General features: G+C 43.5%; 1 protein-coding gene across 1 annotated transcript in view; it reads right to left on the bottom strand.

The window, feature by feature from the left end:
• rhobtb3 (Rho related BTB domain containing 3) overlaps positions 1–10297 on the bottom strand; it is a 36208-nt gene extending 25911 nt beyond the window's left edge. The window contains exons 1-2 of the mRNA XM_045705421.2: positions 9616–10297; positions 8835–9063 (exon numbers count right to left, since the gene is read on the bottom strand). Coding sequence (XP_045561377.1) covers positions 8835–9063; positions 9616–9617 — 231 coding nt within the window. The 5' untranslated portion in view covers positions 9618–10297. The remainder of the gene's footprint in view (positions 1–8834; positions 9064–9615) is intronic.
• Between the last annotated feature and the right edge of the window lie 7666 nt (positions 10298–17963).

Here is a 17963-nt window from a genome sequence, read left to right as displayed (position 1 = left end):
CTCTTAAATACAAGTAAAACTAAATGCATGCTATTCAACCGATCGCTGCCTGCACCTGCCCGCCCGTCAAGCATCACTACCCTGGACGGTTCTGACTTAGAATATGTGGACAACTACAAATACCTAGGTGTCTGGTTAGACTGTAAACTCTCCTTCCAGACTCACATCAAACATCTCCAATCCAAAGTTAAATCTAAAATTGGCTTCCTATTTCGCAACAAAGCATCTTTCACTCATGCTGCCAAACATACCCTCGTAAAACTGACCATCCTACCGATCCTCGACTTCGGCGATGTCATTTACAAAATAGCCTCCAATACCCTACTCAATAAATCGGATGCAGTCTATCACAGTGCCATCCGTTTTGTCACCAAAGCCCCATATGCTACCCACCACTGCGACCTGTACGCTCTCGTTGGCTGGCCCTCGCTTCATACTCGTCGCCAAACCCACTGGCTCCAGGTCATCTACAAGACCCTGCTAGGTGAAGTTCCCCCTTATCTCAGCTCGCTGGTCACCATAGCATCACCCACCTGTAGCACGCGCTCCAGCAGGTATATTCGGCCGCCTCTCCTTCCAGTTCTCTGCTGCCAATGACTGGAACGAACTACAAAAATCTCTAAAACTGGAAAGACTTATCTCCCTCACTAGCTTTAAGCACCAGCTGTCAGAGCAGCTCACAGATTACTGCACCTGTACATAGCCCATCTATAATTTAGCCCAAACAACTACCTCTTCCCCTACTGTATTTATTTATTTATTTAGCTCCTTTGCACCCCATTATTTCTACTTTGCACTTTCTTCCACTGCAAATCTACCATTCCAGTGTTTTATGTGCTATATTGTATTTACTTCACTACCATGGCCTTTTTTGCCTTTACCTCCCTTATCTCACCTCATTTGCTCAAATTGTATATAGACTTATTTTTCTACTATATTATTGACTGTATGTTTGTTTTACTCCATGTGTAACTCTGTGTTGTTGTATGTGTCAAACTGCTGTGCTTTATCTTGGCCAGGTCGCAATTGTAAATGAGAACTTGTTCTCAACTTGCCTACCTGGTTAAATAAAGGTGAAATATATATATATATTTTTTAATCTAGCATGGGTAGGATGATCATCTGAATCAGGGTTAGTTTGGCAGCTGGGGTGAAAGAGGAGCGATTACGATAGAGGAAACTAAGTCTAGATTTAACTTTAGCCTGCAGCTTTGATATGTGCTGAGAGAAGGACAGTGTACCGTCTAGCCATACTCCAAGTACTTAACCCTCAAAAGTAGTAATAACACCTGTGGGAAGAGGGGCATTCTTCTTACCAAACCACATGACCTTTGTTTTGGAGGTGTTCAGAACAAGGTTAAGGGTATAGAAAGCTTGTTGGACACTAAGAAAGCTTTGTTGTAGAGCCTTTAAGACAAAATCTGGGGAGGGGCCAGCTGAGTATAAGACTGTATCATCTGCATATAAATGGATGAGAGAGCTTCCTACTGCCTGAGCTATGTTGTTGATGTAAATTGAGGAGAGCGTGGGGCCTAGGATCGAGCCTTGCGGTACTCCCTTAGTGACAGGCAGTGGCTGAGACAGCAGATTTTCTGACTTTGTACACCTCACTCTTTGAGAAAGGTAGTTAGCAAACCAGGCCAAAGACCCCTCAGAGACACCAATATTCCTTAGCCGGCCCACAGGAATGGAATGGTCTACCGTATCAAAAGCTTTGGCCAAGTCAATAAAAAAAGCAGCACAATATTGCTTAGAATCAAGGGCAATGGTGACATCATTGAGGACCTTTAAGGTTGCAGTGACACATCCATAACCTGAGCGGAAACCAGATTGCATACCCGAGAGAATACTATACACATCAAGAAAGCCAGTTAGTTGATTATTGACAAGTTTTTCCAACACTTTTGATAAACAGGGCAAAATAGAAATAGGCCTATAACAGTTAGGATCAGCTTGATCTCCCCCTTTAAAGGACGAACTGTGGCTGCCTTCCAAGCAATGGGAACCTCCCCAGAAAGGAGAGACAGGTTAGAAAGGTTGGAGATAGGCTTGGCGATGATAGGGGCAGCAACCTTAAAGAAGAAAGGGTCTAAACCATCTGACCCAGATGGCTTTTTGGGGTCAAGTTTAAGGATCTCCTTTAGCACCTCGGACTCAGTGGCTGCCTACAGGGAGAAACTTTGTAGCAGGGCAGGGGAAAAAGAGGGAGAAGGATCAGGGATAGTCGCATTAGAAGGGGTGGGAGATTAGGAAATGTTGGACAGGCAAGGAGGCATGGCTGAGTCAAATAGGAATCCTGACATAATGAAGTGGTGATTAAAGAGCTCAGCCATGTGCTTCTTGTCAGTAACAACCACATCATCAACATTAAGGGACATGGGCAGCTGTGAGGAGGGTTTATTCTCCAGGTCATTAACCGTTTTCCAGAACTTCTTGGGGGTTAGACCCACAGAGAGAGAGAACTGCTCCTTCAAGTAACTAACTTTGGCCTTCCGTATAGCCTGAGTGCACTTATTTCTAATTTGCCTGAACGATAGTCAGTCAGCCTGAGTATGCGTGTACCGAACCTTTCACCAAATGCAATTCTAGAGGTGGAGAACTCTGCAAAATCACAGTCGAACCAGGGGCTGAACCTGTTTTTAATTCTCATTTTCTTTATGGTGGCTTGTTTGTTAACAATACCACTAAAAATATCAAATGCCATTGTCAGTAACAACCATTCTACTGCCAATGTTTGTCTATGGAGATTGCATTGCTGTGTGCTCGACTTTATACCTGTCAGCATTGTTTGTGGCTGAAATAGTCGAATCCACTAATTTGAAGGGTGTCCAAATACTTTTGTGTATATATAATGTATTTTCTGATGATTTCCTTTTGTTCTTTTGTAGGTTTGTCAACTGTATGTGTTTTCTCTATACCCTGTTTGCTCCTCTCCCTGCAGGCTTTACAGACACTCCCCAGCCCTTGGCTGCAACCCTTCTATACTGAACAAAAATATAAAACGCAACATGCAACAATTTTACTGAGTTACAGTTCATATGAGGAAATCAGTCAATTGAAATCAATTCATTAGGCCCTAATCTAAGAATTTCATATGACTGGGAATACAGATATGCATCTGTTGGTCAGATACCTTAATAAAAATGGGCCTCACATTGGGCCTCAGGATCACATCACGGTATTTCTGTGCATTCAAATTGCCATCGATAAAATGCAATTGTGTTCCGTGTCCTTAGATTATGCCTGCCCATACCATAACCCCACCGCCACCATGTGGCACTCTGTTCACAACGTTGACATCAGCACACCGCTCACCCCCACACGTGGTCTGCGGTTGTGACGTTGGAGGCGGCTTATGGTAGAGAAAATTACATTCAATTCTCTGGCAACAGCTCTGGTGGACATTCCTGGGGTCAGCATGCCAATTGCACACTCCCTCAAAACATCTGTGGCATTGTGTTGTGTGACAAAACTGCACATTTTAGACTGGCCTTTTATTGTCCCTAGCAGAAGGTGCACCTGTGTAATGATCATTCTGTTTAATCAGCTTCTTGATATGCCACACCTGTCAGGTGGATGGATTATCTTGGCAAAGGAGAAATGCTCACTAACAAGGATGTAAACAAATGTATGCACAACATATTAGAGAAATAAGCTTTTTGTGCATATGGAACATTTCTGGGATCTTTTATTTCAGCTCATGAAACATGGGACCAACACTTTACATGTTGCGTTTATATTTTTGTTCAGTGTAATATAGTGTATCCTATGAGCACAACCCATGTGAAATTCCAGGTCTCTGGCCGTGTTTGGAACTGCCGATCTGCTGTCAAGAACGCAGAGTGACTCATTGCGAACTTACAGAACAAGGCTGCGGGCATCTGAGCGAAAATGGAGGTACACTAAACTTCCGGAGGACCGATCATCTTTTCACTTCCTCCTCTCTACCTTCACCTTTTTTGCCCTCACAGCTACTCCAGCTGCTCTCTCTTCATCTGACTACGTTTTCTCTCATAGAACAAGAGCATCAGGTCATTGCGGTGGTGGCACAGGGCTATTAATTTCTCCTAAGTGGAGATTTTCTCTTTTCTCCCTCTTTTACCTGTCCATCTCCTCATTTGAATTCCATGCTGTCACTGTCACTTGTCTACTCAAGCATAACATTGTTATCATCTATCGCCCACCAGGTGCCCTTAGAGAGTTCCTCAATGAGCTTGACACCTTGATAAGCTAATTTCCTGACGATGGCTCACCACTCTTCGTACTTGGAGACATCAACCTCCTGACATTTCCAGATCTCTCTATTTCCCTCCTTACCTCTTTTGACCTCACCCTTTCCCAGTCCCCTCCAATTCACAAGGCAGGCAATACGCTTGACCTCATCTTTACTAGAGTCTGTTCTCCTACTAATGTCACTGCAACCCCCTTCCAGGTCTCTGGTCACTACTTTCTTTCCATTTCTGTCTCCCTTTCTCCAACCCTAGCCACTTAGCCCCTACCCAGATGGTCATGCGCCGTCGTAATCTTCGCTCTCTATCTCCCACTACTCTCTACTCTTCTATCCTATCATCTCTCCCTTCTGCTAAATCCTTCTCCCTCCTTTCTCCGGATTCTGTCTCTTCGACCCTACTCTCCTCCCTTTCTGCATCCTATGAGTCACTCGCACTGCCCCCTTTCCTCCCGGCCGGCTCGGCCCTCCCCTCCTGCTCCATGGCTGAGTGACTCATTGCGAACTTACAGAACAAGGCTGCGGGCATCTGAGCGAAAATGGAGGTAAACTAAACTTCCGGAGGACCGATCATCTTTTCACTTCCTCCTCTCTACCTTCTCTTCCTCTGTATCTGCTGCTAAAGCCACTTTCTATCACTCTAAATGTCAAGGTTCTTCCTCTAACCCTAGGAAACTATTTTCCACCTTCTCAACCCTTCTTAATCCTCCACCCCCTCCTTCCTCCCTCTCTGCGGACGACTTTATCAACCACTTTGAAAAAAGGTTGACGACATCTGCTCCTCATTCACTCAGCCTATTGAGTCCACTGGTCCCGCTGACACGGAACTACCGTACGCCTTGACTTCTTTCTGCCCTCTCTCTCCAGACAAAATCCTGTGACTAGTGAGGTCTGGCCGCCCAACAACCTGCCCGATCGACCCCATCCCCTCCTCCCTTCTCCAAATCATCCCTGACCACTGGCTGCATCCCCTCTCACTTCAAAATGGACCATGTCTCTCTCCTCTTCAAGGAACCAACACTCGACTCATCTGACGTCAGAAACTATAGACCTGTATCCCTTATTTATTTTTTTACAAGAAAAGGCAGAAGAAAAACAGCAAACAACAATTCAAAAACATTTAAAAATGGATCAAGGACGACTCAAATCATAACAGCGATGCCAACTGTATATGTTTGAATGCATGTCTGGCACTATTACATGTGTGCGTGTCCGTGTATGTGTGTATTTGAATGAGAGTGTGTGTATATGCATGTGTACAAACACCTGCACGGCATCAGCCTCAGGCAAACCAGCATTAGCTGTAAAAACACTGCCCCTCAATGTCATTCAAACGTACTTTTTATTATGTTTTATTTTGACTTTATTTTTTACTTTTATCTTTGACCATCATTCACAGCAACTCCACTCCCACTTGTCTCCAATTCCACCCACATCCCAACCCTCACCTTCCCTCAGCCCATCCCACCTATCTCTGCTGGCCACCCTCTTCGTATTTCTACGCAACATATCTTTCAACTGTGCTGTGATGTTTAACGTACAATTTCAATCTATCTAATTGAATAGAATCCACAGATTGCGAGTTGAAGATAAATACTTTTACTAAGAGTATTAGTATATTAGTAATTGACTGACCCGGTCTCTCCAGATCTCCTAACAGTACTATTTCTAGGGTCAATTTTAGATCAATGCTATGTATTTTCAGCCATTCCCGAACCTGAGACCAGAAACAGGCTACCTGAGGGCAATACCAAAATAAATGGTCTATTGATTCTGTATCCTTAAAACAAAATCTGCAGAGCTTCGATGATTTTATGCCCCAAATATTTAACATTTTGTAGGTGGCAAGAATTCTATATAATAAGTCTTGAATCTTGTATATCTTATATATCAACACATACACCCTGTACCATGGAATCGGTACATCAAAAATCTCTTCCCAACTATTTTGCAATCTGTATGGCACAGTTGTCAACATCCTGGTCATCAAATGAAACTGGTATAGTTTCCTATTTATGTAATTTTTATTCCTCCGCCAGTTTTGATCCTTTATATTGGGCAGACAGACCAGTTCCCTGCCTCCTCCTGCTGCCACCTGCCTCCTCCATTTTGGGGGTAATGCTGTAATCAATTGGTTGTACTCTTGGATTGAGCAGACCTTCCCATACAATTCTGATAACTCCAAGAAGGACATAACTCTACCATTCCAATTTACAATATCATTTAAGAACAAAATACCTTTTCAAACATCTTTCTCATAAATACAGGTATTTTATCAACCAGCACATTTGAGTTCAGCCATCATATTTGTTGTAATATTTGTTCTATCTTTTCAGGGGGATGAAATTGAAATTGTAGCCAGCTCTGCCCTGCTTGTTTGAAAAAGAGAGAAACTTTGAAAAAGTAGCATTTTCAATTAATCGAAAATGAGGCATGGTAATCTGCACAAAGGCAAAAAGGCAATTTTTAAACAATGGATTAACTTTTCTTAGTAATCTACTTGAGAACCATTTAGGGTTCAAGTAAAACGTTTGAATAAGCGAAGCTTTTAGAGAGAGGTGTAGTGCTTTTATATTTAATAATCTCAACCCACCCAATTCATATTCATTATATAGATAGGCATGCTTTATCCTGTATCCCTTCTTTTTTTTCTTTCCAAAACACTTGAGAATGCTGTCTCCGATCAACTCTCTCATTATCTCTCTCAGAACGATCTTCTTGAACCTAACCAGTCAGGCTTCAAGACGGGCCACACAACCGAGACTGCTCTTCTCTGTGTCAAGGAGTCTCTCCGCACTGCCAAAGCTGACGCTCTTTCCTCATCCTCCTAGATCTATCCGCTACCTTCGAGAACCGTGAACCATCAGATCCTCCTCTCCACCCTCTCAGGGCTGGGCGTCTCAGGCTCTGCACACTCTTCGATTGCATCCTACCTGGCAGGCCACTCCTACCAGGTGATGTGCAGATGATCCATGTCTGCACCACGTACTCTCATTCCTGGTGTCCCCCAGGGCTCCGTTTCTATGCCCTCTTCTCTTCTTTTTATACACCAAGTCACTCGGCTTTGTCATATCCTCACATGGTCTCTCCTATCATTGCTATTAGGATGACACTCAACTACTTTTCTCCTCCCCCCCGACACCCAGGTGGCAACATGCATCTCTGCATGCCTGGCAGGTATCTCAGCTTGGGTGTCAGCCCACCACCTCAAGCTCCACCTTCACAAAACCGAGCATCTCTTCCTCCCAGGGAAGGCCTGCCCGCTCAAAGACCTCTCCATCACGGTTGACAACTCCCCAGTGTCGCCCTCCCAGAGTGCAAAGAACCTTGGCGTTACCCTGGACAATACCCTGTCATTCTCTGCAAACATCAAAGCAGTGACTCGCTCCTGCAGGTTCATGCTCTACAACATCCGTAGAGTACGACCCTACCTCACACAGGAAGCGGCGCAGGTCCTAATCCAGGCACTTGTCATCTCCAGTCTGGACTTCTGCCAACTCGCTGTTGGCTGGGCTCCCCGCTTGTGCATCAAACCCCTGCAATTTATCCAGAACACAGCAGCCTGCCTGCTTTTCAACCTTCCCAAGTTCTCCCATGTCACCCCGCTCCTCCGCACACTCCACTGGCTACCAGTCAAAGCTCACATCCAATACAAGACTATGGTGCTTGCCTACGGAGCACCCAGAGGAACTGCCCCTACACCCTCAAACCCTATATCCCAACCCGAGCACTACGTTCTGCGACCTCTGGTCTCTTGGCCCTCCCACCCCTACAGGAGGGCAGCTCCCGCTCAGCCCAGTCAAAGCTCTTCTCTGTCCTGGCACCCCAATGGTGGAACCAGCTTCCCCCTGAAGCTAGGACAGCAGATTCCCATCTAAAAGCACCTGAAACCCTAACTCTTCAAAGAGTTTCTTGAATAATCCCCTTTCTCACCTCAACCCCCCCACTTCATTTTTTTTCTCCTAAACCAACACTTGCACTTCACTCTACCCCCCCCCCCCCATTCTAGCTGGGATTTTGCTGATATGTGGTTGTCCCACCTAGCTATTTTAAGATGAATGCACTAAATGTAAGTCGCTCTGGATAAGAGCGTCTACTAAATTACTAAAATGCTAAATGCAAATGACAAGATAAAAACTGATGATGGACCACACAATTTCAAAATTGCACCTTGTGCATTCTACTATTACAACTTTAGGAGTAAGTTAAATGCCGGACTGAGTTCATTTACAAAAAAAATAAAACACTCCCATAGGGGACGACGCAAAAGGGGACAACAATTATTAGGATGTCATTGTCTTCCTACTTGTCTGTTTTAACTCTCAATAATTTCTTATCACCTTACAGAACTGTGCAAGTCATTTGGTCTCTCACTTGCAACACTCTCTAACCCTATTTCTTGTACTCCCCCATTTCCAGCCCCCTTCCCTTTACTCTATCACAGCCCCCCACACACTCACCCACCCTAACAGCTCCAGGGCCAAACCTACATTACAACCCTCTGACTCACCACACACACACACACACACACACACACACACACACACACACACACACACACACACACACACACACACACACCACACACACACACACACACACACACCCAGCTAGGGCAGTCCTGCACCACCACAGTGACGTCTCCAAACACGCGGGATGTGTACTCCATGAAGGCTGAGTTGGACAGACTGCTCTCCTCAGGTCCTCCAACCACGGCTCCATGGCCCAAGTAGCTCCACAGCAGGCCCCCCTGGAGCTGGCCCTGACCCATGGCCTCTTCCCCGGGCCTCACTCCCCCGGGGCACTCGCTGCCCAGAGCAACAATATGAATGGACCTGTAAGCAAAGCACACCAGCAGGGGGACACAGTGAAAGTCGGAACCTGGTACACCATGGGGATGAATGTGATGTGGGGCGGCAGGTAGCCTAGTGGTTAGAGCGTTGGACTAGTAACCTAAAGGTTGCAAGACCAAATCCCCGAGCTGACAAGGCCGTCATTGAAAATAAGAATTTGTTCTTAACTGACTTGCCCTAGCATTGTTGAATGCAGCAAAGGAGGGAATGTAATTTAGGGGGAAAGTGTGGTGAACATGTCTCTAATGCTGTACCTGTGAGGGATGCAGCAAGGAGGGAATTAAGAAGTGCATTTTTCCCTTATTATACATGTCTATCACGGAGACAATGCATCACGTTGTGTCATTGAGCGAATGACACTTGACAGGCGATGCTCCGTTTGAATGTTTTAGATTGGAGGAGAATTGCATTATTATTATTATTATAAATATTATTATTATCATTAGGCAATTGCCTAATCCTATACCCTATTTTTGGCAAAACATGTGTGGTGCAAGCACATACATGCAAGGGGAGGTACAGAGAGCAACTTACATGGTCACCACGGTTTTCCGCTGGTCAATGCCGCTAAAAACACGTTCTCCCCGGATGCGTTTTCACATGAGTCCGCAGTGAAAGGCTTTTCCGCAATGAGTCTCTGGTACAGGGACGCTAATCCCTCATCGGTGGCTCGCTCACCGCGATCACGTTTGGATTGTTGTATTTCCTTCTCGTTGTTCATTCATAAAGCAAAACCTCCTACAGTTTACGGTAATGTCCTGTCCGCATAGAGACGCTGCGTCCAGGCATGCAAGAATGTAAACACCGCTTGGATCTAGCCGGCGACATGGACTACCAATGCGCTAAAAAAAAGAAACAAGTTGTAAATCGGTAAGAAAAAAATGAAAATAAAAAACTAGGCGGAGAAAGCAGAACCTGAGGCTTGTACCACGGCTCGATCGAATGAAAATTGACGTCACCTTATAAAACAAAGTCCCCTGGGAAGATGAAGAAAAGTGGGGAGATAATGTACAGAGAGAGAGGGGGAGGGAGAAGGGGGAAAGACTGGAAAAGAGCAACAGACCTTCTGGAGAGTGGACTCGCCTGACTCAGCAACAAACACTAGACACACACAGTACATACGCACACGTCCACAAATGACGCGCAGCCCAAATTGCATTGTTATGTCCACTCTTTACGCGGCCCTCTCAACACACCCACTGTTTTCTCCATAGTCTGAATGAAAAAAAACTCTCCCGTTCTTTGACCTAATCTTATTTATTCCAGTTGATAATAATGATTGCAAGTGATTGGGTTTGACAACATGGTCTTTGATTTGCATTATTCAGTGGCTGTGAACACAAATAAATCCAACAACAGAAGCTAAATTAGGAGGGATTATAGTCAAAACATGTCACTTCGACAAAGTGACAAACATTGGACCGCTTTATTCTCACTATAATAATATAGTGATTGCAAGATAATTGTCTATTCCAACATGGCGCCTCTCAGCAATCTATGATCATGTATAATGAATGAGGCTCATTTACTCTCCCAATCAATGTATGGAATTGACTTGGAATTCTTGAAGTCGTGACATGATCGCAAATAGGGCCTATACACCAAGACACCATGGCACACCGAGACACTGTGCCTTATGCAATGATAATGACATGATAATGGTATAGTAATTGCATGATAAGGGTGTGATAATGACGCAATGTTGAAACTGGCATATATGCTAATTAAGCTTGAGTCGATGGAATAATTGGTGTTAATTGATTGATGCAGTGTGATACTGTAGTATCTGTAGTTATTACAGATCCCCATTGGCAGCAGCTGCTCTTCCTGGGGTCCAGCAAAATGAAGGCAGATTCTACCATTTTTAAAACATTACAGTACATTCACAGGTTTCACAACACAATGTTTGCCCTCAGGCCCCTACTCCATCACTACCACATATCTACAATACAAAATCCATGTGTACGTGTGTATAGTGTGTATGTTAAAGTGTGTGTGTATGCATGTGGCTGTGCCTATGTTTGTGTAGCTCCACCGTCCCCACTGTTCCATAAGGTGTATTTTTATCTGTTTTTTAAATCAAATTTTTCTGCTTGCATCAATTACTTGATGTGGAATAGAGTTCCATGTACTCATGGCTCTATGTAGTACTGTGCCCATCCCATAGTCTGTTCTGGACTTGGGGACTGTGAAGAGACCTCGTGGCATGTCTTGTAGGGTATGTCTTGTGGCATGTCTTGTAGCTCGGTGCACTTAACATGTCAATACCTCTCACTTTTAATATGTTATGTGCAGTAGGTAGAGTCACCTTTGGACAAAGGTTCCAGGATCTTAATGGGGTTGTTCCCTCAGGGGGACAGACATGAAGACAAATCAAATTTGATTTGATTTGTCACATGCGCTGAATACAACCTTACCGTGAAATGCTTACAAGCCCTTAACCAACAATGCAGTTCAAGAAATAGAGTTAAGAAAATATTTACTAAATAAACTAAAGTGAAAAATGTAATAAAAAGTAACACAATAAAATAACAGTAACGAGGCTATATACAGGGGGTACCGGTACCGAGTCAGTGTGCGGGGGTACAGGTTAGTTGAGGTAATTTGTACATGTAGGTAGGGGTAAAGTGACTATGCATAGATAATAAACAGCAAGTAGCAGCAGTGTAATGTAAATAGTCCGGGTGGCCATTTGATTAATTGCTCAGCAGTCTAATGGCTTGGGGGTAGCCATTAGGCCTAAATGTAACAGGGATTGTTCGGTGAACCACGCTCATGTGAAGAGTATCTTGCATAAATGAGACCTGAAGATTTGCGTTGACACCCAGAGCTAATGCCTTTGCTCAGCGGGCTAACACTGTCCGAACCCAGGGTCACATTGGTGTTCTGACTTGGATGGATCTCTGCGAGGAACAAGAGGTCAAAGCGGGGGGTGAAGTGTAATGCAGGTGTTTCAGCTTGCATGATGAGTAGCCTTTAGCTTAGTGGGCTAACAGTCTTCTGCATAGAAGAACAGGGTTCAAACAGAGTTTGTGAACTCAGACCTGCACTATGACTGACATAGCGAATCATGTTTTCTATTTTATATTCATGCCTTCAAAAGAAACAGTCGCAAACGTTGCACTGGAATGCTTACCAAATGTGCCCTTGTCTGGAACCAAATAAAGCCTAAAAGCCTATTAACCTATCTTTCCATGACATGACTCTCCTAAAAATAACATCTAGAATTCAACATTGTTTGATTGTGCATGCCTACGTTTGTGACTTGTATAACCATATTATAATATTTAATTTCTTAGTTATTATTGTGCTCAGCTTTATGTTACCTTGGGCATTTGTCATGTCTTGATGCAATGCAATGCGTCACATAAGGGCTTGTGGCTCTATTCGCGTGCATCGGAGGTTACTGCAGGTCAGCAGAAGAAAACAGGATCATTCACGCACGAGAGCATATTAATATGCCCCCCACACAAATTCCCGGACCACTGACTTCTGCTATTCAAAGGGTGATAGAGTACAACTAGGCCGATCACTCTCGACTCAAAGCATAATAATGCTCCTTTGTGGTGAGAAATTGGCTGATAATATGTAGATTCGATTTTCAAAGGAACAATTTTATTTTCTTCTAAATAGTACCAGATAGGGGTTCTTTGTCTTGTAACCATAGCAGAACTCTTTTTGGTGCTACAGTATATAGAACCGTTTTTTTAAGGTTCAATAAAGAACCATGCTCATAAGGTTCTAAATGGAACCTGTATGGTGCTATAAATAACCCTTTCTTAAGGTTCTACAAAGAAACATAAAAAAATGTTATATATAGCACCAAAACAGGCTTTCACTATGGTTACAAACATTTTGGGGATATACAGAACCCTTTTTATAGTACTTTATATAACCTTTATGAAGAAGGGTTCTATAAATAACCTTTCTCAATCTCAAAGATTCTTTGTAGATCCTTTTGAAGAACCATACAGGGTTTTCTATTCTGGACAGTCATATTATATTGTTAAAATTCCATAGGAGGTATTATTGTGTTAAGGTGAATCAGGTGAGCTACCTCTGGAACAGCTGGGGGTCCCTGAGGAGGTAATTGAGAACCACTGACTGATTTTGTCAACCGTTCACAATTGACACAATTCCATTCACTGGTCATAGTCATACATAATATGTCATGGCATAACACAACAGATTAGATCAACCGGAATGAGCTATGAGTAAACCACGCTCCAAAACATTCTAATGAGCCGCCTACCCGACATTTGAATGATCACAAAAAGTTAAAAAACCCTTTGGTGAACTGCAAAGCACCATTGAAGAGCTCAAAGGGTTAATTGAGGCATTATGGTTCCACATTGAACCATCACCCTTCCCAAAGAAACCCAGATTATTTTGTGTGTACTGTCACCTCTTTAGTTTGAATTTGAAATCGCATTGCATTATTCTATAGACTATAGCCTGGCATTGCACTATTCTTTAGGCTATAGCCTGGCAGGGAAATAGAAGCCTGGTGTCTTAATCACATCATAGGGCCATTTATTTGGCCTTGAAACTACACTGAACTAAAATATACAGTACCAGTCAAAAGTTTGGACACACCTACTCATTCAAGGGTTTTTCTTTATTTTGACTATTTTCTAGATTGTAGAATAATAGTGAAGACATAAAAACTATGAAATAGCACATATGAAATCATGTACTAACCAAAAAAGTGTTAAACAAATCAAAATATACTCTTCAAAGTAGCCACCCTTTGCCTTGATGACAGCATTCTCTCAACCAGCTTCTTAAGGTAGTCGCCTGGAATGCATTTCAATTACCAGGTGTTCCTTGTTAAAAGTTCATGTGTGGAATTTATTTTCTTCTTAATGTGTTTCAGCCAATCAGTTGTGTTTTGACAAGGTTGGGGTGGTGTACAGAAGATAGCCCTATTTGATAAAAGACCAAGTCCATATTATGGCAAGAACAGCTCAAATAAGCAAAGAGAAACAACAGTCCATCATTACTTTAAGACATGAATGTCAATCAATCCGGAAAAGTTCAAGAACTGAACGTTTCTTCAAGTACAGTCGCAAAAACCATAAAGCACTATGATGAAACTAGCTCTCATGAGGACTGCCACAGCTAAGGAAGCACCAGAGTTACCTCTGCAGCAGAGGATAGGTTCATTAGAGTTAACTGCACCTCAGATTGCAGCCCAAATAAATGCATCACATAGTTTAAGTAACAGACACATCTCAACATCAACTGTTCAAAGGAGACTGCGTGAATCAGGCCTTCATGGTTGAATTGCTGCAAAGAAACCACTACTAAAGGACACCAATAAGAAGAGAAGACTTGCTTGGGCCAAGAAACACAGGCAATGGACATAAGACCGGTGGAGATCTGTCCTTTGGTCTGATGAGTCTAAATTTGAGATTTTTGGTTCCAACCGCCGTGTCTTTGTGAGACACAGAGTAGGTGAACAGATGATCTCCACATGGCAGCATTCGCGCAAAACTGAAAGCGTGAACCACCGCATTTAACCATGGAAAGGTGACTGGGAATATGGCCGAATACAAACAGTGTACTTATTCCCTCCTCTGTCCCCACGTTTCAAGATGGCCACCATTGTTCCTGTACCCAAGAAGGCAAAGGTAACTGAACTAAATTACTATCGCCCCGTAGCACTCACTTCTGTCATCATGAAGTGCTTTGAGAGGCTAGACAAGGATCATATCACCTCCACCTTACCTTTCACCCTAGACCCACTTCAATTTGCTTACCGCCCCAATAGGTCAACAAACGATGCAATCGCCATCACACTGCACACTGCCCTATCCCATCTGGACAAGAGGAATACCTATGTAAGAATGCTGTTCATTGACTATAGCTCAGCATTCAACACCCTCCATGCTCATCATTAACTTCTATGGGCTAGCGTCCCACCTGCGGGACACAGCCAGTGAAATATCAGGGCGGCAAATTCAAAAACAACAAAATGTTATAATTCAACTTTCTCAAACATACAACTATTTTACACCATTTTAATGATACACTTCTCCTTGATGTAACCACATTTTCCGATTTCAAAAAGGCTTTACAGCGAAAACAAAACATTAGATTATGTTAGGAGAGAACATAGACAAAAATAATCACACAGCCATTTTCCAAGCAAGGACATGTGTCAATAAAACCCAAAACACAGCTAAATGAAGCACTAACCTTTGACGATCTTCATCAGATGACACTCCTAGGACATTATGTTACACAATACATGTATGTTTTGTTCGATAAAGTTCATATTTATATCCAAAAATAGCATTTTACATTGGCACATGATGTTCAGAAAATGTATTCCCACCAAAACGCCCGGTGAATGTGCACGGCAATTTACAAAAATACTCATCATAAACGTTGACAAAATATATAACAATTATTTAAAGAATTATAGATGGACTACTCCTGGATGCAACCGCTGTGTCAGATTTTAAAATAGCTTTACGGAGAAAGCACATTTTTCAATATTCTGAGTACATAGCTCAGCCATCACGGCGAGCTATTCAGACACCCGCCAAGTTCGGGGCAACCTAAACTCAGAATTAGTATTAGAAATATTCTCTTACCTTTGCTGATCTTCGTCAGAATGCACTCCCAGGACTGCTACTTCCACAAGAAATGTTGTTTTTGTTCCAAATAATCCATATTTATTTCCAAATACCTCTGTTTTGTTCGTGCGTACAGATCACTTATCCAAAGGCATAATGCGCGAGCGCGGAAGCAGAGACGAAAAGTCAAAATGTTCCATTACCGTACTTAGAAGCATGTCAAACGCTGTTTAAAATCAATCTTTATGGTATTTTTTTTTTCACGGGACCGAGCATATCCAATCCCTTTGTTGCCATGCAGACCACTCAGAAACTGAGCTGCTATTATCTGCCCAGTGACAGGAAAATGCTCAAACCACTTTCTGAAGGCAGTTGACAGCCAATGGAAACCTTAGGAAGTGCAACGTCCCCCACAGACACTGTAGTTTTGATAGAGAATCAAAAGAAGAACTACGACTTTCCACTTCCTGCTTGGATTTTTCTCAGGTTTTGACCTGCCATTTGAGTTCTGTTATACTCACAGACACCATTCAAACAGTTTTAGAAACTTCAGAGTGTTTTCTATCCAAATCTACTAATAATATGCATATTCTAGTTTCTGGGCCAGAGTAGTAACCTGTTTAAATTGGGTACGTTTTTCATCCGGCCGTGAAAATACTGCCCCCTAGCCCAGACAGGTTAAGCTTGAGGCCCTGGGTCTCAACCCCACCCTGTGCAAGTGGGTCTTGGACTTCCTGACGGGCCACCCCCCCAGGTGGTGAAGGTAGGAAACAACATCTCCACTTCACTGATCCTCAATACTGGGGCCCCACAAGGGTGCGTGCTCAGCCCCCTCCTGTACTCCCTGTTCACCCATGACTGCGTGGCCATGCACTCCTCCAACTCAATCATCAAGTTTGCAGACGACACAACAGTAGTAGGCTTGGGGGCGCTGGTGGGCAGCAACATGTGAAGACGCATTTTCTCGGTGCTCCGATCAAGGGCGAACAATTTACTTTTAATACTTGACCAACATCTCCCCCACCGTGTTAATTTTGTAACATTTAATTTGGAATCGAACCCAATTTTCTAATCAGGCTTTTTTTCTGACATTTTTGGCCTTTTAATCGTAAAATGTCGAGACAACAACGTCCGCGAGCCACAAAGGAGCAAGTCTCTGCTGTAGTCTCGGGCTCCCCTGACACGGACTCTGATCCCCCCGACCTAGCCATGGTAATGGCGGCTATCATTAAATCTGAACAGACTGCTGGCTAAGGTGGAGTCACTATCCACTGACCTATCCACACAAATAGCTATTCTCGCCACCAAGGTCAACATAAAGATTGACTCTGTTAAGGATTCGAGACATGACATCCGTCTGAATAGCCTGGAAGATGGTGCAAATATTTACTCCGACAAAGTGGTGACACTGGAATAGCAAGTCACCCGGCTATCATCAGATGTCATCAAACTCACTTCCAAGGTTGAGGACCTCGAGAACAGACAGCGCCGGGGGAACGGTCACATTTTCAGCATGAGAGAGGGACTCGAGACCGTAGGCGGAATGCGGCCTAGCCTGTCCATAGCTAAACTTTTACAGGAAAGTCTAGGCCTCGATTACGCCCCCACCCTTGACCATGCGTACAGAAGCATACAGTCCGCACTGAAGAATGGGGAGCTGTCCAGACCCATAGTAGTTAAATGCCACTATCTTCAGGAGAAGGAGGATGTCTTCCGTAAGGCAGCGCAAGCGGCTCCATCACCCACGACGGTAATCAAGGCCAAAAAGATAATCAAGGACAACAACCACCCAAGCCACTGCCTGTTCACCCCGCTATTATCCAGAAATCAAGGTCAGTACAGGTGCATCAAAGCTTGGACCGAGACTGAAAAACAGCTTCTATCTCAAGGCCATCAGATTGTTAAACAGCCATCACTAACACAGAGAGGCTGCTGCCTACATACAGACTTGAAATCGTTGGCCACTTTATTTAATGGATCACTAGTCACTTTAATAATGCCATTTTAATAATGTTTACATATCTTGCATTACTCATCTCATATGTACACTACCATTCAAAAGTTTGGGGTCACTTAGAAATGTTCTTTTTTATTGAAAGAAAAGCACATTAAGAAAAGATTAAGATGGGCAAAAGAACAGACACTGGGCAGAGGAACTCTGTGTTCTTTTGCCCATCTTAATCTTTTATTTTTATTGGCCAGTCTGAGATATGGCTTTTTCTTTGCAACTCTGCCTAGAAGGCCAGCATCCTGGAGTCGCCTCTTCACTGTTGACGTTGAGACTGGTGTTTTGCGGGT

The sequence above is a fragment of the Salmo salar genome, chromosome 22, assembly GCF_965601325.2.
Source record: "Salmo salar chromosome 22, fSalSal1, whole genome shotgun sequence".
Lineage (NCBI taxonomy): Eukaryota > Metazoa > Chordata > Actinopteri > Salmoniformes > Salmonidae > Salmo > Salmo salar.
This window is presented reverse-complemented; position numbering and strand designations above follow the sequence as displayed.